The 27,069-nt window shown below is 37.3% G+C and overlaps 3 protein-coding genes and 1 pseudogene across 3 annotated transcripts; 1 reads left to right on the top strand and 3 right to left on the bottom strand.

The window, feature by feature from the left end:
• Nucleotides 1-3,611: 3,611 nt before the first annotated feature.
• Nucleotides 3,612-4,197, bottom strand: LOC105157592 (mitogen-activated protein kinase kinase kinase 20-like; annotated as a pseudogene).
• Nucleotides 4,198-14,390: 10,193 nt separating this feature from the next.
• LOC148788687 (uncharacterized) lies at nucleotides 14,391-16,333 on the bottom strand. The gene is made up of 2 exons (XM_088878092.1): nucleotides 15,415-16,333; nucleotides 14,391-14,920 (listed from the first exon to the last, which is right to left on the bottom strand). Exons 1-2 carry the CDS (start codon nucleotides 16,331-16,333, stop codon nucleotides 14,391-14,393), a joined length of 1,449 nt encoding a protein of 482 aa, XP_088734218.1.
• Nucleotides 16,334-16,349: 16 nt separating this feature from the next.
• On the bottom strand, nucleotides 16,350-16,999 carry LOC148788688 (uncharacterized). The gene is made up of 2 exons (XM_088878093.1): nucleotides 16,502-16,999; nucleotides 16,350-16,358 (listed from the first exon to the last, which is right to left on the bottom strand). Exons 1-2 carry the CDS (start codon nucleotides 16,997-16,999, stop codon nucleotides 16,350-16,352), a joined length of 507 nt encoding a protein of 168 aa, XP_088734219.1.
• Nucleotides 17,000-23,497: 6,498 nt separating this feature from the next.
• PDF1A (peptide deformylase 1A) lies at nucleotides 23,498-27,006 on the top strand. The gene is made up of 4 exons (XM_011073931.3): nucleotides 23,498-23,913; nucleotides 24,189-24,278; nucleotides 24,359-24,426; nucleotides 26,549-27,006. Exons 1-4 carry the CDS (start codon nucleotides 23,533-23,535, stop codon nucleotides 26,793-26,795), a joined length of 786 nt encoding a protein of 261 aa, XP_011072233.1. The 5' UTR covers nucleotides 23,498-23,532; the 3' UTR covers nucleotides 26,796-27,006.
• Nucleotides 27,007-27,069: the final 63 nt, after the last annotated feature.

The following is a 27,069-nucleotide window of genomic DNA, read 5'->3' on the forward strand; positions in this document are numbered from 1 at the left end:
ATGTAGGGCTTGAGGATGAACCGGTTTCCTCTTTCAATCCTAACGTTGATCCCACGCAGAATTCATCTAGTGCAGGCAAATGGGCTGGTTGATCTTTGTTGAGGAAACGCAGGGCGAGCGATGTCCATGATGGTTTCCCAAGATTGGTTGAGATGGTTACTAACTTCTGTGAATCGGCCAACGCGCACTTGGGAAAGTTGACCAGGGTCCTTGAAAATGAGTTTGGAGATCCGGAACATCGTTCATTGATCTTGCAACAAGTTAGAGAGCTGGAAGGCTTTAACGAGAACGAACAGTGGATGGTGGCAAATAGATTAGTGAAGGATCCCAAGGAGATGGAGCTTTTTCAAGGGTTGACAAGGGATTCCAGAGTGAAGTTCATTCCTCTAATGCTTGCAAGCAAGATTTTAGCGTCCTACTGGGCTGGAATGGGTTTGATGCCTGTAAATGTCACTATGTTCTGCTACATACCCTATCTGTCACTATGCACAAACTTACCATCCTCGTTGTATTTGTTTTGAACTCATATATTTTGTTTGATCTGCATTTATGTACTGAACAATGCTTGCAGAATGTTGCAACCGATGCTTATGACTACTGTATTCCGCTATTTTTCTTGTTCATTTGTTATGCGTCCATACTACATTACAGAAACAACATTTTTTTTAACCTTTTTTTGCTATTTGGCACTTGTTCAAACTATCTTGTGTGAATATACCCCACACGTAAATCCGTAACAGCATCTTTACGGAGCTCGTAATGCCATTTCCAAATATACAACATGCTAATATGCCTTTTAAACCAGAAATCATCAGACGCACCGAGTGCTAAGCAAAACCCCTAAAATACAAGTGCGGAGTAACAAAACGATAAGTTGTATAATATTCAACATCTGAGTAACAGACATAATTCCGTACACAAATTATGGGTTATACAATTTCCCTCCATCCTAAACAATCTGCCATCTTCTGCCTTCCACCTTTGACCGGCGACCGTCATTTGTCTTCCGAACTTGTCGCCAAATCAATTACCTCAATCTCCCCTTGATGTTGCACTCTCCTCGAATATGTCCCAGATCCGCCGTGGCTGCAATCATCCCCGTCGTCAGACGTGGTTGCGTCAGATGGAGTAACGTCATCGCCACAGAAAATCTCCTTCATTTCCCACCACCTGCGTTCGCCCGAGTAACGATATGCCCTAGCGAATGGTGTGGCCTATGTTCGCCGGGTTATGGCATGAAAACAGGATATTTGACAAAGTTATTACTATGGTACCGAACCTACATACAAAATATTAAGGCTTCAGTTTTTAAAAAATATACCCAGAATATTCTCATCCGGTTCGTGTTCTTATCCCATGTTATACTCCGATCTGCCAGAACTTTTCTGAAGGTGTCGTAGCATAACCTCACGAGGCAAAGTTTTTTTTTTTGTAAAAATTCACCGGCCATTGTCGTCGGACGAACCTGTCCACCTGGGTGGCAGCGTAGGTCAACGACATGATATTCGTCCCGTCGATCCGACTGGGGCCTGCCCAGGAAAGTCTGGAACGCGATTGCATCGATGAACACGTTGTCAACCTTCTGCGTCCACCTTGAACTATAGAAGTGACGACCCTATCCCATACGTCTGTGTCTCGGCATTTTGATTATGTCAATGACTCTTCAAAAAGTGAAGAATATTTTTCAAAGAAAGTGTTTATTAATTTTAACTTGGTTGGGTTGCTTCAGTACGCGGTATGCGAGGTAATGCTGTATTTATTGGAGGAATGCCCAAGTTCCCTTACTGCTGCAGCACAACCGCGTAATTATTACTCTTTAGGCGCGTCTTCGTGAACGGTGCAGGCTATCATTACGTTCATTGGTAATCAACGGTTATTTAGTAATATTCTGCGTCCGATATGATTATTGCAATTCCTTAGCAGCGTGGGTGGTTTGTACTGGAACGAGCTTCATTAAGGTCACAAAACAAATAAAATAGATAATGCAATTCATACATAACATATAATAGGGTTGGATGCATGTTAGGCTATCCAAACAAATCATTTTTGCAATTATAGTCATTCTCCTGTCCATAAGGCAAATATATTTTTACAAAAGGAACTTCATGACCATACATAACGTCTTTGTTGTACCAAATTTCTTTTTTTTTTTCCTTTCCGCTTGTACCGATAATCCACCGCCATCAATCCTTGAACACGGAAACCATCCCACCTCCTTTACTTCTCCTGATCATTGGGCACCCCCTGAATGACCTTAGACTCCACATTGTCTTTCATCCCAAGGAATTCAAAGTCTGCAACATTCGTTCCATTCTCCATGGGCTCAATGTCGTTGCTCATCGAACGCCAAGGTGAAGGAAGTTTCCCAAGGAAAATCTCACTCAGCTGCTCCCATCTTGGCTCACCGACGTAGTAGTACGCCTTCGCAAATGGATTTGCCTGCAAACCAAAAAATTTTAACAAACCAATACTATTACTTACATACAGAATATATTCGAGTCGGATTCAGGAATGCTTTACCCAAATGATATCCTTCCAATACTGTCTCCGTCCCGACATCCTGTTAGTTTCCTTGTTCCATGCGATGTGGGGTTCGTCCAGCAACATCCCAAATGTATCGTGCAGAATCCGAAGCAGGTTCAATCTCTTTTGGAAAAAGTCCATCGACCACGTTCTCCCAGCAAATTTGTTAACAGCATCGGCGGCACTCTGCAAAGACTCGTTCTCCAGCCGCATGGGGTCCGCATACTGTCATAGTATAAGCTATTGCAGAAAATTTGGTCCACTTCTTTAGTCCATATCCGGGTATAAAGATACCTCCTCTGTCCCATGGGCACTCTCTGTCTCGGCATGGCTGAATACATTTTGGTCATTGCCGGTGGGGAAAAAAACTTCTGTGATTGTTGGCAGAGTTAAGGAATAAATGAAAGGGCGGGTGTTCTGGGTAAGGGTCACCGAGTAGACTAATGAACGGCTACATGATGCCGGTGACCAGTTACATAAAAAACACCTAATTTGTGTTCATTTGCATTTAGGTAATAATTGCTTCTCCTACATTGAATGCCAACGGTCATAAAATAAACCCTATTGGCGGTGGAAAACTACAGGAGTGATTTTTTTTCACCCTTTCACTTTTCGATTATTTTTTGAGGTTTCTCATGTAATTTTGCTGCTTTGACCACTCCAAAAAGCGGTCGTTTTGGCAGCCTTACGTACACGTACATCAGTGTGTGAAGGACGTGCTACGTATAACGCTTCTCCTCATTACCACCAGCAACAACTAAGTCGGGAAGACAAAAGTTTACCCAGCCTTATACATACGTATATACAACTAATTTTATTATAAAGGCCAAATATAATATAGGGCAAATTGTAATTTTCGTCCAATTTCTTAGGGGCGGTGGCGTTTTCAGTCCAGGTCTTTTTCAAAATAGAATAGTAGAATAGTAATTAAAAAAATTTGACAATTTAGGACAAATTACCCTAAATCGGCCAGAATTGTGCACAAGGGAGGCACATGAGGTTTGAAAGTTGGGGGAAGCTGACGTGACCGGTTAAATGGATTAGGTGTAAAAAAAATGGGGCAACATGACGTGGAAAAAAAGGTCACGTCAAAGCATCTCCGCCGTCCATCTCTTGCTTGGATCCTTCACGAAACATTTACCAAGAAAATCTCTCCCTTCCTCCGATAAACTTCTGGGATCTCTGGCACTTCTTCACCTACTCCAATTCTCATCATCAATTCAGCGATATCTGAGCACCACCATGCCGAATTTCCAAACAACATCTCCACCACGACGCACCCAAGTGTCCAAATATCCGTCGGACGCGCCTACTCGCTCCCGGCGACATGTACAAAGGGGTGCCCCTCAATTCGCACCCCATCGCGATGCCTTTTCTCCCTCCATCCCGCTTCGCCAGCCCAAAATCGGCGATCTTCACGCGGCCATTCACGCCTAAAAGAATGTTTTTAAGCTTGATATCACAGTGAACGTACCCGAACTTGTGAATATAGTGAATCCCTTTGAGCAAAGCCTTTGTGTATCCTCGAACTTCAGATTTCGGCATCCCCCCACCACCGGAATTCTTAAGCTTATCAGCCAAAGCGCCATCGGGAGCATACTCCAACAACACATTATACAATTTCTCGCCCTCCTCATACAAACAACTCTCCCAAAGCACCGAATTGCAATCCATGTTGGCAAGCTGACGTGGTCTTTTTTTCCATGCCAGCTTTGCCACGTCATGTTGCCCCCTTTTTTTTTACACCTAATCCATTTAATCGGACACGTCAGCTTTCCCCAACTTTCAAACGCTCACGTGCCTACCTCGTGCAAAATTCCGGTCAATTTAGGGTAATTTGTCCTAAAATCGCTAAATTTTTTTAATTACTGTTCTACTAGTCTATTTTGGAAAAGACCTGGACTGGAAACGCCACCGCCCCTAAGAAACTGGACGAAAATTGCAATTTGCCCTATAATATAATGTTATCATTGCATTACATTTAAAAATAATAATTACATGGGACAAATGTCCACCAGTTTCACAATTTCGTTTGCTGCGTTGACGCCGATTCTTTATTATTTAGTTGCCCACATTTCTCTGTGGCTTAATTTGCGCCTCATTGTCATTACAATCGAACCGACATTCCGATGACCAGTGCCATGACAAGGAAAACATCAATTCGTTAGTTACAGGGACATATAGATGCAGTCAAACGTACGTCTCTAACTTACTTCTTATTCATCTCCCCCGTTTATGTTGTTGATCGTACCCCTCAAACCAGTTCCCCCAAACTGAACTTGCAATGAAGTTTCAAAATGTTTGGGTGAATATGCTTCCATGGATATACGATCAGACACCCTTTGGCGACGTATTGAGTCTTGACTGAGATAGTGGTATATCCACCAAGTATCGCATGAGATAGTGGTATATCCACTATGAATTGCATGAGATAGTGGTATATCGACCAAAAACATCTTCATTACGGCGGCTATATAACCTTCGGGAGTATCATCGGACCTATGTTGGGCTTGTTCAGATAATATATTTCTATAGCATATGGCGTACACACGGCGTGTACCTATCTGCAAGGGGAAAGAAACAAGTGAAACCCAAAAGCGAATATGTATACAAACTATCCGAACAAAAGGTTTCTGAATGAAAGTAAAATACAAAGCTTCGTTGTGTGCAATGAGAATTGAAAGCATCATGCTCTGAATTTATAGATGTTGGGTGGTGATTTTTTATTATATTTTATAGAAAATTACACAGTGATGGGTCACATTGACTGACCCATCGCTGCCCACTCACGAGATTAAAGAAAGGCTGGCCGCTACTGGCTTCACGCAAAGCCTGATGCAACAGCCTTTCATTTGGCTGGTTGCGTAAAAGCCAAATGCTGTGGCAGGCGGGCATCCTTAACATTAAGGCTGGCTGTTGTAGAATGTCCAATGTAATAAAGCAACGAAAGTGGAAGAAAAATCATAGAGAAAACTGACTGAAGCTATGGTTTGCATTAATTTTTTGTGTTCTGTTACAGACCAGAATAAGCAGACGAAGTGTGCTTCATTATTCATGTTCTGGAAACAAGTTGTCCGACTATACAAATACCCCACAAATTTAAAGGAAATGTGAATGCGCCTCTGTGATACAAAACACGATTTGTTCTTCTTCTTTTCATTCTATCTTCGGTCCATCGTGTGCAACAAAGACCAGCTCCATCAACACAGTAATCTGCAGATGTCTGTGAAGCAAAAGCAGCAAGTAGATGGCTTGAATCCTCAATTTCACAAGCATCGGCTACCTTCATGGGTCAAGCAATGTCACACATCAAATCCATGATCAGTATGTTTTTTAAGAAAAACATACCACTTCCAATCTATTAAAAAACACGCATAAGGTTGATATATGTCCTTATATGTAACGCATCAGATCAGCACCGTGGACAAGTGCGTGTTTTTTCAGTGAAAATTTGCATGTTTGTGATGAGCCTTTAAATTGACTCTAAAACTCAATTATTTAAAACACAACATATGATTTCAAACAACATAAAAAAGGAATATATGTTTGCAAGCATTGGCAACAAATAAAACATTGAGCAAGCAAGCAATAATTTGTTCGAGTACAAAGCAAAGAAAATGTTCTCCCTTCCATTACGACACGATGAGGTAAAAAACAAAACATTCAACACTTCCAACCAAGACAAACGCATCGTTGCCCGACCCAGGTACATTCGTCAACTTTCGTCCTCGCTGGACACCAAATCAATCACCTCCGGCTCCATCCTTGGTTTCTTCCCCAAGAAGACAATATCTGGTTCTTCATCGCTGGGCTGGTATTCATCAATCTCCACGGAAGTTGCCTGCAACGGGATAAGCGCAGTGCCACCAAAAATTTTCTCCAAATGCTCCCATTTCGGCTCCCAGAAGTAGAAGTATGCCTTAGCGAACGGCTGCTCCTATAAACCCACGTAGTTTGAGTAAGAAAGATGATACGTAAATAAATCATGCCAAACAAATAACCATACACACTACCATACCCGTATGAGCCTCCTCCACTGGACCATCTCGCCACTCATCCGGTTGCTTTGTTTGTTCCATGTGATGCCTGGTTCTTCAAGCACCTTCTTAAACGTCTCGTGTTAAACGTCTCGTATCGGAGACACAACAAACGGAGTCTGTCTTGAAAGAAATTCAAATTTCATGACCGCACAACAAACTCCCTTATGGCTTGCGCAGCGGTGCACAACGAGCCGTAATCTGGGTTCGAAGGGTCGAATGGTTTCTGCCTATGATAGAATGATAATATAAATAGTTACAGAATGTGTCATCTACTGTTTTTCGTCCATATCGCAGTGTAAAAGTACCTGCTCTGACCCATCGGGATTTTCCACTGCGGCATAGTGGGATTGGAGCTTTCGAATGATGTAGGGGGTATTGTGTTGAAGAAGAAGGGTCAAGTGACTCGGGTGGGACGCAATGAGGGATAGAAGAGTGACTGGAATGACGCGTTTAAAAGCAAATTTGTAGGTGACCGTTTGTGAACTGGGTGGTAACCGAACAATTTCAAGCAATAATGCGCAGCTATTCATCATTCCGTCGTTTGAAGTGTGTTAAGAGTCTTTGGAAACCGCAGAATAAAAGAAGATTTATTGCTTTATCTCGTGTTTTTGCCGCAATTAATTAATTTATGTACACATGCATTCTGTAATTATGTAGTTGTGGTACTCGTTTGCGTGTTTTGGGACAACAAAAAGTTCACAAGATTCGTATGCGTAGCAAAGGATTACAAGAGTAATAATTACTGTGTTCTGTGTTTTGGTACGGAACCCACTACATCCCATAAACAAGGGTTTCGCACGCACACATGTACCCAAGGCTTAACATGCTGGATAAATAAGAACGTGGATGACATGCAATCGGATTAGGACGTTTTAAAATAATTTTTGGTGTTGTCCCACGATTACTGTGAATTACAATGAACAAAATGAACGAATGGAAAAGAGGATGACGATCTTTTGCAGAAGGGAAACTACATGAAATTAAAGACTAAACCATGAGGGCCATACATGACCGTCCATTCATATTCCCTCCATGAAAATCAAAACAACACAAAAGAGAAAAATATTCAGCAGCAATATACAAACAAAAAAAAAAGGACTAGCGTCAAACGTTCGTACATAGACAGAGAAATTTTTTCGTGGACGGCGTGCACACCTGCATCAAAATAAAGCATCCTTGTAAGGCCGCATATTAGACAGACTTGAATCAACTATCATCCTCACTGGTAATTTTATCAATCACCTCCAACTCATCATCAGGTTTCATCCCCAAGTATATGACGTCCAATCCGGAAGGCCCATCCGAACTGAAGTCGTCAATATCATCAGTGTTTCCACAGAAAGACGCAAGCTCACATCCACAGAAGACCTCCCGAAACTAATCCCATTGCGGCTCACTAAAGTAGTAGTAAGCCTTGGCGAAGGGCCTTTCTTGCAAAATATAGTGTTTTCAAAGCCCAAATTTACAACTCACTAACAGCAGGTTCGGAATGCATATAGAAGAACTCATACCCATATGATCCGGCGCTAGTCTTCTCTTGTACTGGACATCCTGTTCGCCTCTTCGTTCCATCGTATGTTTGTTTCCTGAAGCAGCTTACCAAAAGTGTCGAATCTCAAATGCAGGAACCTCAGTCTGGATCGGAAGAAATCATAAAACAAGGCGTGGCCGGCATACTCGTTCACCGCATCTGCAGAGTTTCTGAACGCATAGTTAGCGGAAAGTAACGGGTTGGACTGTGGACTGCCCATGAGCACATGGATGTGAAGGTAGGTGCAGAACGCGGTGTCGACTTTCTTGGTCCAAGTGGGGGTATAAAACTACCGTGCTTGACCCATGGGATACTTGCAGCGCGGCATATGGCGATGTTAGCAACGTACGGCGGTGGGTGAAGAGTAAGAATGGAGGAAGAAGGTGAATAGGGTTTGTGAATAAATGGACGCACTTTTCAGGAAAAGTCAAGAGACATGCCTTTTAAATGAGCGGGTATTCGAGCCGGATTCGATGACAGAAGAAAAGGCCACATTGGCATAATTAACTGCGTACTTAAGACTGCATTGCAAATCAAGACATAGTGTCGTCGTAATCTGCTTTGTGTGCGTATTGTACGGTTAAGTGTGGATACATAAAATCAGATTATTGATAACGTAGTGACCTAGTATATGAAGTCCATGTTTTAATTTATGGTACATTCATTTTACATTCCTACAACAAAGGGACAAAGTTAATATCCCCATTCACATAATGAATTACAAGATGTTTGGTGGATTAATTTATGGAGAACAATACACAAGTGGAGATTGCAAATTGCAGATTGGAAAAATTATTTTGCAAGAACACAGAAATGGAGATTGCAAAGAAGACGTAAATAAAATTTAGCTACATACATAAAACCATCCGTACATTCATTAATTAATAGAATTTATACATTAGTACGGACAATACGAGTAACACGTGCAGGTGGTCCACAAAACATATGGAACCCAGGGAATCATATAAGACCAAAAAGAACAACCTGCAACAGTGACTAACAAACATTCCCTGCCTTATATGACAGTTCTAATTAGTGGTCTACAGTCTTAGACAGAATGAAAACCATTTATAGATGTGCTAAAGGTGAAAGTTAATTAAGTTACAGCGGAATGAGACAATGTTGGCAACAGACAACATAAGTCCCAATGAAAAGTCCGTGATCTGTCATACGTACATTAATATCTATATATATATATATGTATATCTACAGAATATAATACAAACGTTTCCATGTATGCATGAACGACAGACACTTCCAACAACCTCCTTCCTCAAACCCTTTCCTCAGATTGTTCCAACAGAATGCACTCAAACTCTTGATGCATCAATCAACCTTCTTCACTGGAGTTCGATTCGACGCGCACGAGCTGGCTTGCCCTTCAGACCGTGCAGCGGCAACGCTCCCACACTTGGTGTCTGAGCATTTCTGGCCGGCACTTGGAACACCTGGCAGTGGCTGCAATGAGTCTGCATCATCATCGCACTCGTAGAAATCATCGAAGAAATTCCAGAGGGATGAACTCGAAGTAAGCTATCCAAGACATAGCCGTATGGGCAAGGATCCTTTTGTGCAACTCCCACAAGCTCGGAAGGTTGAAGGGTGACAGTATGATCGGATTGTTCCTTGGAATCCCCTTCTTGTGTTTCAGGGCTAGCATCGTCAACAGAAGTGGAGTCTGAGTCCACCGGTTGGGCAAAGAGCTTACAAAGATCGTCTCACCTATCTTCATAAGCATTCACGTAGCATTTGCCGATATGGGATTCCTGCAAATAAAAAGTCATACATCACAAACAACACAAGTGCACATTCTAATGGTTGTCCGCGATTTACTAATGAAAAAACATGTACATAAATTTGTTAAAAAAAATAGATCACCTTGCAGAACTCCTTCCAAGTTGAGTCAAGCGCTATCATAAAACGTAGCCCAGTGTTGCAGATTACATCCCGACGGGCAATCAACTTTCGAAAAATCGTGCCTCTCGCGTAAGAACTTGACGTCGTACTTTCCCCAATGAAGATCAATCTTAATCCTGTGATCTTTATGGACAGCTTCCAAAGCATCAGTTATCGCGAAGGTGTTCTCATGGTCGGGGTGAAAACGACCTTTCTTGGCATGGTTGAGGAGTTTAGTAATAAAAGTTGACTCCATTGCCCTTTGTCCATTTCGAACAATAGACCATGTAGAGCTGGAAGTAGAACCTGTCTGGCCACATCATTCGGTATTTACATAAAAAGTATGTTTGGGGGTGTACAAAAGTAGAAAAAGGATGTTGCAAATCAAAAATGGAAAATGCAGTCACATTTATAGGCGTCGCTGGGGATTATGACTTGATGTTTTGGCCAATGGATGGAGAGAACTGTACAATTGTCAGTGTGGCCAAAGTGAAAATCCTCCAGTAATTAAACTGTCATGTCGCATTACATTAAGTTAGATGGGAGTAATTAATCGCAAAGTGTGGCATTGGTGTAGGAAATGACAAGCATTAGTAGTAAATGCATATGCAGCAGATGTATAAACCAGTGCAGGCTGCCGGCATTTTGAACATTTCTCATCAAATTTATTCACATCTGCAGCTCCACAGTTAATGGTTAAAGTGACGGCACAATAAATGAAGTAGTTGGTGGATGGGTAGTTGGATGAATGAATGCACTACACAATTTGAATGAGGGATGTTGGAATATTCCGACTGGATGCAAAAAGTACACGTGCAGATGTTTTAATAAATATGATGATAAGTAATGCCAACTTCACCATACAATGGAATACCCTAATCGTAGTCGCAATGTGAAGTGTTTTACATGTGCAGTGTACTCATAAGGCCCAAGCTATATTTAATAACAATGGAAAACTTAACAGTATTGAAAACATGTGGAATTTCATGCATATACAGTATGGAAGAAATAGTTTAATAAAAATTAGAACGTATGATTGATGAGAACTTACTTGTTGACTGCAGCGCATGTTTTCAAAAAAATTGCATAAAGTAAAGCGTGGATGAAATGCCTGAGCTAACAAAAAATTATACACAATCGGAGTGATTAAGAAAGGTTAGATATTCAACGCAATGGAAACAGTTATTAGTCAAACAATGATTAAGACGATCAAATAATTTATTAATCTTCGACTTCGCATCTCCTCCTCTTGTAGGCGATCATCCAAACGTTTCATCCGGCTTTTGTACTCGGAGATACGATTCAATAGTTCGGGGATGATCTCTTTTGACCTGCAGCAGATGGGGGGGGGGGTCCACCCATTGGAACGTGCCGCAGTACTGACCCTGATTATAGAGAATCGTACGTGAGGCATATATATACATGTATTACATAAGGGATGGGCAACAATGCAGGAATGATCCATTCACGTTGAGAATAGCATATACGAATTATCCAGCGATCATTGTATGCACATGAGTAACTTTGTACTGAAATAACAAACCTCGTTACCAGAGCACCCGTGAAATCTTCAACTCGAATTTAGGGCAGTCCACGAGGTGCGTAAGACAACATCCCTACCACAACGGTAAAAAGATGAACAAATTCGGTTGATGCAGAAGAACGTACCTACTGTAGGTTCTACCTTTGGAATCGCTACTACTGAAATCATTTTTGCAACGAGAGGTATCCATCATAAATGCCCTAGATACTAACAATTAAGGGATGCAACGTGAGGACATTAGGAACCACATGGTAAGCTAAACATCATATATGTGTAATATGTATTTATAAGTACTGTAGTTAGTAACGTCGACGCACAAGACCATTACACAGTAGTCATAGTAAGGAAAGCATACAGTATGATGTAAATGCAATAACGCATTTCACAAATAACAGTGCAAGTACCAGGTGTATGACAAATTTTTCACAGAGAGCAAAGCTTTTAACCACGAAGAAATTATATCTAGCAGAGGGTACAAAGTATTGTTTGCGTTCAGTGAAGTAGTAGGTGAGCTGTAACAAAAATAACACAACAAATTTAAATTCAGAACTGCGGACATGAAGGGGGGGTAAACGAAATGAATAAAGAGTTGCAATTACCTTTGGGGATATGTACGGAAAGGGTTAGGAAGCCACGGAAGTGCATGCCTGCAAGATGGAAATATGAAAATTCGGAAACCCTAAAAATCGAGATAAGAATTCGGGTAAAGATTACAATCGGTACACATATCACGTTCATGTTTGCAGGAAATGTTTGGATAACGTTTAACTTACCGAGAATACGGTGGTTGAAATCGTTGATTGGAACAGTTAGGAGGAAGGCTCCCCGTTTCGCAGCCGAACGATGTGGAAGCAAAAATTGGGGAAAGAGAGGGAAGGGAAAAGACGAAGAGGGGGGGTGGGGCCATTGGGGGACAACTGCGTTCTGTAATTTGGCAAATTGAAGGGGGCAAAAAGGCAATAGAAATAATAATGGGTGGAATTAATACATGCAGGTAAACAGAATTATAATTATACAATCCACGTTTTATCCGAGTATGTAAACGGGTAAGCACTCCATCCCATCTATCACAATCCAACTGACAATGTAAAATTTGCAGTGGAAGGAAAGGTGTTTGCCATTTGTAAAGAGAAAGCAATCAAACTCATATATTGCAGAAGAAGTACAGTAAAATCTCTGTTCTCTCCAACGAAGAAGAGGAGCCTTTTATAAAGGCTATAACCACAACTAACTCGCACCAACCAAGAAACGTAAAACCACTAATATAAACGTGAATGCGATAAAGAAAAGTAACAACAACTCTACTCTATTACAAATGAAGGGAAAAACGTAATTCCACTAATAAAAGCGTCAGAGCTCTGCAAGGCGATTACTCCATCACTATAGTTGTAGGATGATGCTCTGTTCTTCAAACTGCAATGCTGCTAACATGGAGTGAAGAAGGCTGCAGCTGAATTCTCTAATTTTAACGCCCCCCTCAAGTGGAGCTTGTAAAAAGATTGACAAAACCCAACTTGGAATTGAGAAATATAAATCTTGGTCCAGGTAAAGCCTTAGTAAATATGTCCGCAGTCTGTAATCTGGATGAAATGTGTAATGACAAGATAAATCCTTGTTTGTATTTGTCTCTAACTATGTGACAGTCAATTTCTATGTGCTTTGTCCTTTCATGAAAGACTGGATTTGCGGTTATGTATAAGGCTGCCTGGTTATCACAATGAAACTTAATAGGTGTAGGTGAATGTATATGTAATTCATGTAATAGGTTGAAAATCCAAATCAGTTCACAAGTAGTAGTGGCCATGCTCCTGTATTCTGCTTCTGCAAATGACCTTGACACGGTAGTCTGCTTCTTTGTTTTCCATGAAATCAAAGCATTCCCAAGAAATACACAATATCTTGTGAGAGACTTTCTTGTATCTTTGCAGCTAGCCCAATCAACATCACAAAAGGCTTGGAGCTCAAAGGTTTTTTCAGAATTGAACAGGAGTCCTTTGTTTGTTGTTCCTTTTAGATACCTCACCATGTGAAGAGTTGCTCCCCAATGGGACTTGCTGGGGTGCTGCATATGCTGGCTTAACTGTTGAGTTCCTTAGCATATGTCAGGCCGAGTAAATCCCAAATAGAACAGCCTCCCTAACAATCTTCTGTAAGGCTCTGGATTTTCTGTGCTGTCAAGTTTAATTCCTGCTGGAAGAGGTGTACCTGCTGTTTTTCCATGCTCCAGCCCCACATCACTGATTATATTATGTATGTATTTGGTTTGTGAAACCAAAATCCCTTCTTTAGACCTGCAGATTTCTAAGCCAAGAAAAAATCTAGCTTCTCCCATATCTTTAATGGTAAACAAGTTATGTAAATGATTTTTGATAATATTAATCGTTTCTAGACATGGTTCAGCAAGTAATACATCATAAACATAAACCAATAAGCAGAAAAGTCCTCTTTCAGTATGTTTTATGAATAGGCAATGGTCTAATTTAGACTGATTAAAACCATATTTTTTCAATTGGTTTGTAAACTCTTGGTTCCATTGTCTAGAAGCCTGTTTGAGGCCATATAGAGATCTTTTTAATTTGCAAACATGATCCTTAGGAACCACATACCCTTCAGGAGGAATCATATAGATATCTTCATCCAAGAACCCATGTAAAAAAGCATTATTAATGTCTAATTGGTGCAGGTACCAATTATATTTAGCTGTTAGTGTAAAAAAGATTCTAATGGTAACAGCCTTAGCTACAGGTGAGAAACTATCTAAATAATCCACACCTTCTATTTTATTATACCCCTTTGCCACAAGTCTAGCTTTATATCTATCAATAGATCCATCTTGTTTAAGTTTAAGTTTGTAGATCTATTTATTTCCAATAGCCTTCTTATCCTTTGGTAAGCTAGTTATTTCCCAAGTTTCATTTTCTTCTAAAGCTCTAATTTCATCTTCCATGGCTTTTATCCATTCTTTATCTTTCATAGCTTCTTTAAAATTCTTAGGCTCATTAGGATTATTAATAGCAGTAAAATAGCACTTTTGTATTTGAGAAGAAGGGACAGCAAGGGGTATATCAGTATCTGTTCCTGAATAAGTGCATATATAATCTTGAAATTTGGCAGGTTGTGTGACTTGTCTATTGGATCTCCTGAGGACAACAGGTGAATTTGTTTGATTATCATTTATGTCATGTTCAGTGATTGTTGGTTCATCATGTTCTCTTATATCTTCAGGATCATTTTCAGCAAGAACAATAGGCAATGAGCATGAGATAGGATCACTAGATTTATCAGTATAAGGAAAAATATCTTCATGAAAAGTAACATCTCTAGAGATCAACATGCATCCCTTTTTTAAGTCATACACCTTATAACCCTTTTGGTTAGGGGCATAGCCTAAGAACACACATTTCATAGCTCTAACTTCAAACTTGGATTTATGGGGGGCATTGTTAGTAACAAAACACATACATCCAAAAGTTCTAAGTGAAGAATAATTCACAGGTTTATGAAAAAGTATCTCATAAGGAGTTTTCGAATTTAACAAGGGAGTTGGTGTTCTGTTTATCAGATATGTAGAGGTAAAAATAGCTTCAGTCCAAAACATTTTTGGAAGATTGGCTTGAAACATTAAACACCTAGCCACTTGTAGAAGATGTTTGTGTTTTTTTTCTACACACCACTTTGTTGTGGAGTGTATATGCATGTGGTTTGATGAATAATTCCTTCATTTTTGAAGAAATTTTGGCAGTGTTCTCCTAAGAATTATGATCCATTATCACTTTTTATCCTTTTGATTCTACAGTTAAATTGAGTGAGGATCATTTTATGGAAGTCCTTCAATATTTCTGTGGTTTGAGACTTTTGTTGCATAAGATAGGTCCACGTACATCTAGAATGATCATCAACCAAGGTAAGCATGTAAGTGCATTTAGATATGAAAAATTCATTATAGGGACCCCATATATCAACATGTAAAAGATCAAAACAGCATTCAGAAACAGAAGTACTAATTGGAAAGGGAAGCTTTTGTTGTTTTGCTTGTGGGCATATTTCACATGTGATCTCTTCATTCTTAACATGCTTAGACAAACCTGTGTGCATGAATACATTTTTGGACAAATGTCCTAATCTCTTGTGCCAGATGTCTAATGAAACATGTGAAGTATAAAGGCTCAATTCCCTGTGTTTGTGAAGAATATCATCTATGTTCTTTCTGTCAAAAGATTGAGCATTCAAGATATACAGTCTTTCTACTAATTTTGCCACTGCATTGACTTCTCTAGTCTTGAGGTCCTGCATGACACAACAAGATTCAAGGAATTTAACTTTAATGGGGAAAGACTTACATTGTCTATTGACAGAAAGAAGATTAAACTGAACACTGGGAACAAACAAAGCATCATTCAGAATCAGTTTATCATTTAACTTTATATCTCCTGATTTTTGAACTTTGTGTCTAGTGACATCAGCTAGGTGAACATAGACATTATTCTGATTAGCACTCTTATCAGAAAACATAAAGTTATCTTTGTACAAATGAGATGTGCTGCCACTGTCAATGATCCATTCATCAAATTTATCAGAATCTGGCAAATTGTGATCAGTAGTTTTACCTGAAAAATTGTACCTGTCTCCATCTGTTATGGTTAGAGTTTGAGGTTTCAGCCCACCAAGGAACTTGTGAAACTCCGTTCTGAGCATTTCATTGATGGCTTCCCCATCAACAGCATTCTTTTCTTCATTCTTGATCTCTATAGCTGCAGCTGCTCTATTGGATACAGGTATGTTTTTCCTTCTTTGATCCATGAGTGTTTTGTACCACTCAGGATATCTGTGGATTTCAAAACAAGATTCTTTGAGATGGTTAGATTTTCCACATCCTTTACATATCATTTGCCTTTTTTATTGAAAAGTTCTTTTCCTTTGAAAATTGTTTTGAAAATCAGGTTTTTGAAAATCAGATTTCTTGTATACCTGCATTGCCATATTCTGAGAGGGATGGGATGGTTCCACAGCTTCCTCCTTTTGCTTCTCAATTCTTAGCACCATTGCATACACCTTACTGACTATGGGTATTGGCTCCATCAAGAGAATCTGATTTCTAACATGATCATAGAAATCATTCAATCCCATAAGGAATTGAATGGTTTGATCATGATTTTTAATGTCTGTATTCTCCTTTGCTGCTCCACAAGTACATTTGGGTGTGTACATAATGCTTGCTAGTTCGTCCCACAACTTCTTTAACTTTGAAAAATATGCAAAGACAGTTAATGAACCTTGAGATAAAGCTCCGAGTTCTTTCTTTATTTTGCATTCCATTGGACCATTACTTTGTCCGTATCTGTTCTCCAGTTCAATCCAAAGCTCCCTCGAAGTATTGGTGTACATGAAGCTTTCTACAATGTCTCGTGAAATGGAATTTAATATCCATGAAATAACCATGGAATCAGCTTTGTCCCATTGTTCCATTTCTTTGGAATTTTCTTCTGGTTTATTGTCTTCTTTGGATGAAACTAAGTTTCGTCTTGGATCTCAAGCCCAACTTTATCGACCTACTCCATGACAGGAAATTCGTCCCGTCCAGCAATGTGGTAACAAGGCACAAGCCTGGGTTATCACTCTGTTGCAGTTTGAATGCCTCCATTTCTTCAGCCATTCTTGATTTCCTGTTTTGTTGTTTCTTGGAATCAAGAATGTATCAGTGTTGGTTTTCTTGGTTGAAAGGATAAAGGTAATTCAGAGACCATCAATGATGGCTCTGATACCATGTAAAATTTGCAGCGGAAGGAAAGGTATTTGCCATTTGTAAAGAGAAAGCAATCAAACTAATTATTGCAGAAGAAGTACAGTAAAATCTCTGTTCTCTCCAACGAAGAAGAGGAGCCTTTTGTAAAGGCTGTAACCACAACTAACTCTCACCAACCAAGAAACGTAAAACCACTAATATAAACGTGAATGCGATAAAGAGAAGTAATAGCAACTCTACTCTATTACAAATGAGGGAAAAACGTAATTCCACTAATAAAAGCGTCAGAGCTCTGCAAGGCGATTACTCCATCACTGTAGCTGTAGGATGATGCTCTGTTCTTCAAACTGCAATGCTGCTAACATGGAGTGAAGAAGGTTGCAGCTGAATTCTCTAATTTTACAGACAATCCCAAATTAATCCTAAGGGGAATAAGTAGTGTAAAAAGATAAACACGGCCTAAATGGGCTTCAATATGGGGTTCAAATGTTGATATTTGGACTCGCTCTGACACAAATATGATCTTTTTAATATTTTTTATTATTAGATATATATTTATGTGTATTTGTACTAGCACGTAATAGGCGAACCTGATATTTTGTATAAATTGAAATAATGATATAAAGTAGTTCTACTTTTAAAGTACATTAAACATATATTCTGAAAGTTGAAATATATATAACCTAAAAGCATGCATACGTATATATACTAAACAAGTATATATTATTCAATATCTTTATTATTTCATACTTTAATTAATACATTTTTTTATATCTTCAAAATTTTCCAAACTAGGTCTAGTATAACGGGTCAATAGAATGTAACCCATCGGGTTTTAGGTTCGAGATAAATCGATTCAGACACTACAAAAAAATTAAATATTTCTTACACTATAAATTGTTACGTTTGAAAATTATAGTTTGGTGTCACTTTTAGTCTCATAAAACTCTTAATTACATATTTTTAGTTTCAAAAAATCACGTGCGTTGTGATTTTTGGACTAAAAAGGCATTGCAATTTGGGACTAAAAAAGCCCAAAACTAAAAAGACGAAATTTTAAATTTTATGAGACTAAAAAAATATATTTTCTTGTAATCAATATTATCTACTACAACTAAACAAAATTGAAACGAAATGCCACCTGAAAATCTGAAAAAACATTGAGATCGATGTTGTAGTACTTGTGTATAATTGGTTAATTTTATTAAAAAAATTATACAATAAATTGGTAAATAAAAACTGATATTATAATTAATTCATTATATAGTATACATGAAATTGATAAAATGCATAATACTTTATTACTTGGACCACCACAAAAATATACATACATACATACATACATACATATATATATATATTAGGTAGATTAATAAATAACAAAATCAAACAAATCTCATATTTAGCCAAAAAAGAAAATGAATAATATTGGCAAAGCCTGTAATTAAGTTCCCCTCTTGAGCATTTGCTGGTAGTTCTCAATGGACTCCAGCCTCTGAAGAACCAGCTGCTGTCTGAACTTCCTTATGAACGCCTCTGCACTCTCATTTATGTCCTCCGTCGGCTTCCTCTCCAGCTTATTACTCCTCGGCGGCGCCACCACCCCCTCCGGCCCTGCGCCGCCGCCTCTTCTGGGCTCAAGACGATTTTCTTCTACTTTCTCAACAAATTTTGGGTGGAGAAAGGATGCTGGTTTGATGGAGCTATTATTCATTTGTGCTGATTGTATGGCTTTCTTGTGAATGATTACTGTTGGTTGGATGAATGGGAATGGAGAAGTCCGTATTTATATAGGAGATGGACAGATAAGGGGTGTTGAATCGGATTCTTGATTTTATAACATGGCCACCTTTTCGTAGGACAAAGTCAAAAGGGTTTTTAATGATCATTATTTTAAGTTTATCTTTAATTTATGATGTGTAAGATATTGCGTAGATTGGTTGATGGCTTGATGCTAATGCCGAGGGCCTTTGTTTTATTAGATGTATGTGTATTTATTTTATTTTTATGTGAGTATTTATCTCATTAATATGAGTTATTATAATTTATTTATGATCATATTGATGTATTTATTTAATCTAGAGTTATTGTATTCATTATTTAGTATTCTTAATTAGTATATTAATATATAGATTGAATCAATATAATGCTATTTTTTTTATTTTTGCATAGATTAAATGTTCGTCTTTAATTTTATATGCATGCATTTGTCACTAATACTTTTTTTTTTTTTCTAGGTAAGACGATGACATATTATTAATTGAAAAAAATCAATTACAATTAGAATCCTTCCTGTCCACATCAATATCTAACAACGACTATTACAATAATTTCTTGCTCGACAACACATACTATTACAATAGACAACAACTCTTATTATGCAATAGCCAACATCCCGCGCACATAATAGAGTTCGAACCCATGATCTCTAAGATCATGGGGTCTCGACTTTGCTAATTGAGTTAGGCCTCATTGGCGTAACTAATACTTATTTACGACAAAGTATATTCAATTCGATTTTTCAATAAATTTTTAAGCTTAACTCGAATTTTAACAAGACCAATGAAATAATGATTGATAAAAAGTGTTCAGATTACTAGAACTCAGCTCTCAAGTCCCACTCGGCTATAATTATCGAATTAGATTAAAATTACAGTATTTTTAATTCAATTAAATTTTAAATGAATTTAAAGAATAATGTGTTTGAGCTCAACTCAAATCTTTTCATCTCCTTGGTATGATAGAGCTATAAATTTCTGTTTGTCAATGTCAAATTAAATTAAAAAACTATATATGGACATGAAGAAAATGCATTCACAAGCATAAATGAAGTGGTTTAATCATTAATTATGATTTCACATATATCATGGCACGTGAAATTATTAAATAATTAGTAGGAATTACACAGACGAATGTGATTACAACTCATTCAAAGTAAAACATTGCGGCTTAAGCCATGCCATTCAACCGAAAGCTACACAATTCTTTGCCCACAATCTTCTTTGGTAGTCATTCATAATGTTTTAATTTAGTAGTTCAAATTCAAATTTTATAAAATATGTGGGTATTTATTTAATTATATATAAATTTATTTTATTATTTTTTTCTTGATTTACTGAAATACCTATTAGGATATGAAGTAAAACCCAATATATATGTATTATATTTAGGTTCAAATACTTTTGATATAGTCTTTTAGGTAAATTACAATCACCCCTTTTAAGGTTTATTATAATCACAAATTTACTAGTGTTTTTTCGTTGTTTAAAAAAATATAAATACCCTTTATCATTTTAACTTTTGTTAAACAATGAGTCCATTTCATTATATTACGTTGGATTTTTATTCAATTTTTATGATGAATTGATCAAAATTATTTTTTGAATTATAAATTATAATTTAACATAGTTTATTGAATTTTTTAAGAAATTAATAGACTGATGTGCACTATTTAATTACTTCACTTACCCTCGTATTTTTTTTTAAAAAAAAAAAAGTCCACAAGGATAAAATAGTAATTTCTACATTACCATTTAAGTGCTATGTAATTATTTTTTTATTTTTTGAGAAGATGGGGTATTTGTAAGTTTTCAAACAACAATTAATATTAACAATTATATCAAATTTTAAAAAAAAATAACTATATTAAATACCCTACTCTGTTCTACACACACATATAAATATTTTATGGATAATCTTTTTAATACATATGATTCACGAACATCGATCCTATTAAAACTAATTCGAAAAGTTTCTTAAGTATCTGTTTTATAATATGCGATTCATTATATAATTTAATACATTTAAATTTAAAGTTTGATTGGATACACTAATAATTCAAATCATTGTGTTTTGCATATATTTATTTTTATTTTCTAGACATGTTTTTAAAATCTTGAAATATATATATATATATATATATATATGTATAGGTGGTAGGAAGAGTTGGTGAAGTGAATTAATGTTGGGCAGTAAAGGATAAGTGTGAATTGAAAGGCAGCATGGCATGGGATGGCAGGTTAGGTGGATGTGGATGTAGCTTGGTAGGTACATTGCATGCACATGACTGGGGCTGCCGTACACTCCACATGCACTTCTGACTTTGTTCTAAATGATGAATGTAGGAGCCAGCCCAGCTTCTCAATTATTGTGGAATCTTTCACATAATCTTCATGTACATTTTATTTCTCTAAATTATATTTTTGATCCCCATACTTTACTTTAGAATTACTTTTGGTCCTTAAATATTTCACGATCAAGCTCCCTTGACTCTTTTCATTTCCCTACGCCGCCTCGTCCTGTTAGCCCTTCAACAAATGAGCAGCTCCAACACAATTTCATTAGCTTTAACTTTAATTTTAATAGTTGAATTAATATTATCATAACTATTTGAAAAGAGTAAGAATAAAAATCATGCCTCAAAATATTTAAGGACCAAAATCAATTTTGACTCAAGTGTAAGGACCAAAAGTGTAATTTACCCATTTTATTTTTATATTTTATATTTCTTAATCATTTTAATGGATATAAAGTTTATCAAGACTAATATAAAGGCTTATTATTGAATTTTGGCCAACGGTCCAACTCACCATGGACTCTCGCTGGATGGCAGCCACCTTGCTACCGATCCATGACCCATTGACCCGACCCACAAACCCGACCCATGATCTTCTTAACCCAAAACCCCTCTTTTTCTCCCTCATTCCACCCAATCGTTTTCTTCCTCTTTCTTCTTATTCTTGTCTCTCTCAATTCCAATTCCCATGGCTTTTAGGAATCACTCCACCGCCTCCTTCATTAATTTTCTCACCACTATAAATCTTTTCTTCCTCTTCTGATTTGATAAGCTAGAACCGAACGAACAAGAACAAGAGAAATCAAAATCTTCTTTGTGAATCCTTTGTGAGATCATCTTCTTTGTGAAAATACTTAGTGTGTTGTGTGTATTTCTTAGTGAAGCCTAAGTAATATTTTGTGGCTCTAAGTGTTTTTGTGTCTTGGTGGCTTCGTGGGTTCTTGCAACCGTGAGGGTTGCCGATTGGTAGAACTTGGGCATTCGATTGTCGGGTTTGGCTCCTGGGACATCTAATATTATTGCATTCATATTGTATTGTTGATTTGTTATTTCATTATTGTAAGGGTTTTACAAATCCATCATTATTTCTGTAATTGTCGATCCATTTAGGGCTCATCACTTTGGGATAAATTTCCAACACTTACTAAATACATTAAAAAAATTAAGGTATAGAAAATTTAGACAGACATAGTATTAGTGTGATTCACACTCATAATCAATCTTATAATTCTAGCAAAAACATATATGAGTCGTATTTTACTATTATTTATAAAAACGACTTTTATTTATTTGATCATATCTATGAAAAGAATAATACTACTCATATATTTTAACACAACCACCTCATCTCTGGGCTTATGTTGTTAGAGAGAAAAAATATTTAATATTAATATCTCAGCAAGCTCTTCTCATATTATAAAAGGTTTGACAAAAGTAATTTCGAATCTAGCGTCACAACCTAAAATATGTATTCAAGCTCATTTTTATTAATTTATTTATTTTTTAGAATTGCAAATACAAACTAATGTTAATACATATCAACAAAAGTTAGATAAATTACAATCCGCTTTTATGAAATTTAATATAATTATAAATAACTTTTATTGTTTGGAACATTACCAATACTTATATAATTTTAACGGTCGTCTAATAATTTATCATCCATATTTTGTAGTGAACTGATCAAAAAGATGTACACTATATATGAATTATAATTTTATTTATTTAAAAAATAATTAAAATTTATTTATGGCATAACTGGATAATTTTTTAAAATGTTTTCATCTATCTCGTTCTACTTTTTAACATTTTTTTTTAAAACAAGAAAAAATATAATAAGAATAAAATTGACAATTCTATTCCTCGATTCAAAGATTATATAATTTTATTAAATATCAAGATGTATTTATAATTATGTCAAATCTTAAAAAAGTTGGTTGTAATTTACCCATATGAAAAATTATTCATTGAATAGATTAAGTCTTTTTATGAATGGATTGATGAGATGGTGGAATGGTGACAAATATGAAATTAACTTTTAAAATTCAACAATTGAGCCCAAAGTTGAAGCCCAATTCTATTTCAGTAAGCCCATAGAAATTGGGCAGTCCAATATAAGAGCCCAAATTATACCCATCAACAAGAAAGCGAAAAGCAAGCACAGTGACAGTGCTGCCAACAATGGAAAGCATTCAGAGGCTCACTCACCGCTTCTTTCCCTTAACCTACACGGGCAAGTGCTTGAACACCATTTCAAGAACCCCACTCCTGATCCGACCCGTGAGTGGGCCTCAACAACCCGTATTTATAGCGCCCAGAAGAGGTCACAGGTCCGGTTTAGCTGCCCGGGCGGGTTGGTTTCTGGGCAAGGGTGAGAGAAAGAATGCGTTGCCGGACATTGTGAAAGCCGGCGACCCAGTTCTTCATGAACCAGCTCAGGAGGTGGGACCCGAAGAAATCGGGTCGGAGCGGATCCAGAAGATCATAGATGATATGGTGAAGGTCATGAGGAAGGCACCTGGGGTTGGCCTTGCTGCCCCTCAAATTGGAATTCCCTTGAGGGTTAGTGTTGTAATACTAATACTCCTGTTGCATTGTGTATAATTTCGCTTTAATTTTAGTTTGGTACCATTGATATTTCGGTAATGCTCTCTTGAGAATATGTGTGTGTGTGAATTCTACTGTTGTCAGTACAAGGGTTAAAAGTAGCTCAAAGATTTTATTATGTGGGAATTCTAGTTCTAGTCCCAATGCTGATTTTAATTACATCTGTTCATGTGGTAGACAGATCATCTCTGTTTTCATTTGTTGTGTTTAGCTTTTGTCATTGTAAATAGATCATTGTTTTGGAAGATACGAGAGAGTACATCAGCTATGCATCAAAGCAAGAGACTACAGCACAAGAACGGCGCCCTTTTGATCTTTTGGTATATAACTATGAAACTTAATACTATGATAGAGTTACGAAACGTTTTTGTTTGGTGAAGTTTGTGGTCTTCTACTTCAGGTTATGATCAATCCGAAGCTGAAAAAGAAGGGCAACAAAACCGCGTTCTTTTTTGAAGGGTGTTTGAGGTAATTTATGCAGAACTACTAGAGCAACAATCTATTACTAGAATTAGATCATTTCTGCCTTTATGTTGAATCTTTGTAATGCTGCCGTGGAACATGTGATGTTGAGATTGATTTCTGCTAAGGAAGTGTAGTGCGGTAAATTGTTTGAAATTAGAAATTGAATAACTCCTTTTCCCATGAATCTTTAAGCGACTCAAACAAGAATGTTTGGCACTTGTGTTCTTCTGCTGCCATATCCATGCAATCTCTATTTTCCCATTTCAATCTCCTGCCCCACTATTTTGTTCATATCGTACTATTCTTCTTTTTCTTATCTCTCTTTCTGTGTAAGCCCACCTCCCCATTCCTTCCTTTTCTTTTCAGCCTAGCCCTTTCCCTTATGAATGTAACTTAGACTCAGCTATGTTCTGCTAACATATTTATCTAGAAAAGACTATAATGGAAACATGTATCTTGATAAAACTGGAAAATAGAAAAAAGAAGTGGAAAACTTACCAAAGGGGCTGGTTATGGTAGAAGGAACACAAGCACAAGCTATACCATATTAAGTGGGCATTTATGAATGTGCTTTTTGTTTGAATCAATTAGTGTCATATACTTCATTATTGATACAATGAAACTTAAAAATAGTTGAGGCTATAGAATCGGACATCTTTTTATTGAAATTCTCCATTGGCTTCTGTTCCTGTTAGATAGATAAGTTAGTTTAACACCATATATTCCCTTCTGGTAGCATACACAGTGGAAATCGTGATAAAGTTGTGTAGATTTTGTCTTGCAAGATGGTTATCGGAGGGCATGTTGTGCCAAAAAGAATTATAGAGACCGAGTTATTATGCTCCAAAGATCCCTGTCAACAGAAAGAATTTATTGACTGAATTAATTCCTGGAGCCGTGCAGTTAACAATGCCTTTTAGTCCAATGAAATTTCGCATTTTAGGGGCACAAAATCTTCTCTTAAGATTGATCTAATAACTTACCTAGCACCTGGGTCAATGAACTAATCTGAGTCGAATGCCAGGTATGGAAATAAACATGGCAACTATAGAATTCATAGTGTATATCAAAAGTTTGATGTAATTTAATTCAAGAGAGAAGATTGCAGATATGAGGGATACTTAGGTTTGCTCATAGTATATGTGACAAGTGCAATTATCTACTATTCCTCTATCAGAGAAGCTAGATGAGAAATCATTTTTTCTCATACATTGTTACATATGGTATGAGTAACAAGAGTAGTGATTGCAATTTATAATATTGTGAAAGCATGGGCAAAGTGAGAAAGATTTTAATATTTCCAATATTCGTAGATTTTTTAAGGCTAGTAGTAGGTAGGTAAAAATATTGTCAACAATCACCTTCTGTATGTGTTGTCAGTTCCAGCACTTATTTGCGTTGTAAGGAACAACTTTGTTCTTATTTCAATGATCTCGGTCAGGCTGTCCTGTGTTCCGACTGTATCGCGATTTATGTGACTTTTTTAAGCACGAGTCACTTAAATCGCAGGAGAGTGGGAGCGCATGAAAGCAAGATTTGATAGCGTGAAATTGCAGAAAAAGGAAAACGTGAGAGTGCTTGGTTACCCAATTAATGAATTGATGAAGATGCATAAGAAAGTTTGGTATTTTTGTGATGTAGATTAGTAGTCCATTGTATATACAATGGGGAGAGAGCTTGAACACCAAATTCTTCATCGAAACAGCAAACCTACTATTAGGCAGTTCTAAGCAATATTTGGTCAGAGGCAAGTCATGCTCATATAGCATCTGTAGCATATAGAGACCCCTTAAAGACTTTAAGTTAAATGCCGCTTTCTGCTTTCTAAATATCATAAAAGCAATCAGTTGTCTCCAAAAATGACTTTAATTTGAACTACTATATTGTAGGGAAATAATATTTGATGAGTGTTTAAAATTTATTAGCTGTAACAATAATACAAAAGCTATAGAATCACAAGCTTAAGATTGTGCTTCACGCAACTTGAACCAGCAGTTGATGGGTATCCTAGTCATCAAATCCACAGGCCAAAATGTTGAAAAACGCTCTGTTGCAACATAGAGGACAATATGGGTCTTTTTATCTCGTCTACAACCTGCTAAATATGATTTATCCATTTTTGCAGTGTTGATGGGTTCAGAGCAGTTGTTGAACGACACTTAGAGGTCGAGGTTACAGGTTTCGACAGAAATGGCCAAGAAATCAAAGTTGATGCTTCAGGTTGGCAAGCTCGAATTTTTCAGCATGAATGTGATCATCTAGATGGAACACTCTATGTTGACAAGATGGTCCCAAGGACGTTCCGCACTGTAGACAATTTGGATTTACCTCTGGCTCTTGGTTGTCCCAAACTGGGTGTTAGACAGAGTTAGCACATTCGCGTAGAGAACTCATCTAGAGTGAGTTGGAAATTATTTTTTGTAGAATGATATTTGATGAGAATTGATAGAAAGCATTGAGGTTTAGTTATGATGTTTTTGGCTCATTCTTGAGATTTTGTGAAGTCTAAACCTTATGATGCTATGTAAACCACAGATATAAACGTATCCGCTGTTCCCCTGACGATATTCATCTACTTCACAATTCAGTGTTGTACCAAAATTGAGAGTAGTTGCGAAGTATACCAAATATAATACAAAGTCACTC

Source organism: Sesamum indicum, linkage group LG3 (assembly GCF_026168435.1).
Source record: "Sesamum indicum cultivar Baizhima isolate 11 linkage group LG3, ASM2616843v1, whole genome shotgun sequence".
Classification (NCBI taxonomy): domain Eukaryota; kingdom Viridiplantae; phylum Streptophyta; class Magnoliopsida; order Lamiales; family Pedaliaceae; genus Sesamum; species Sesamum indicum.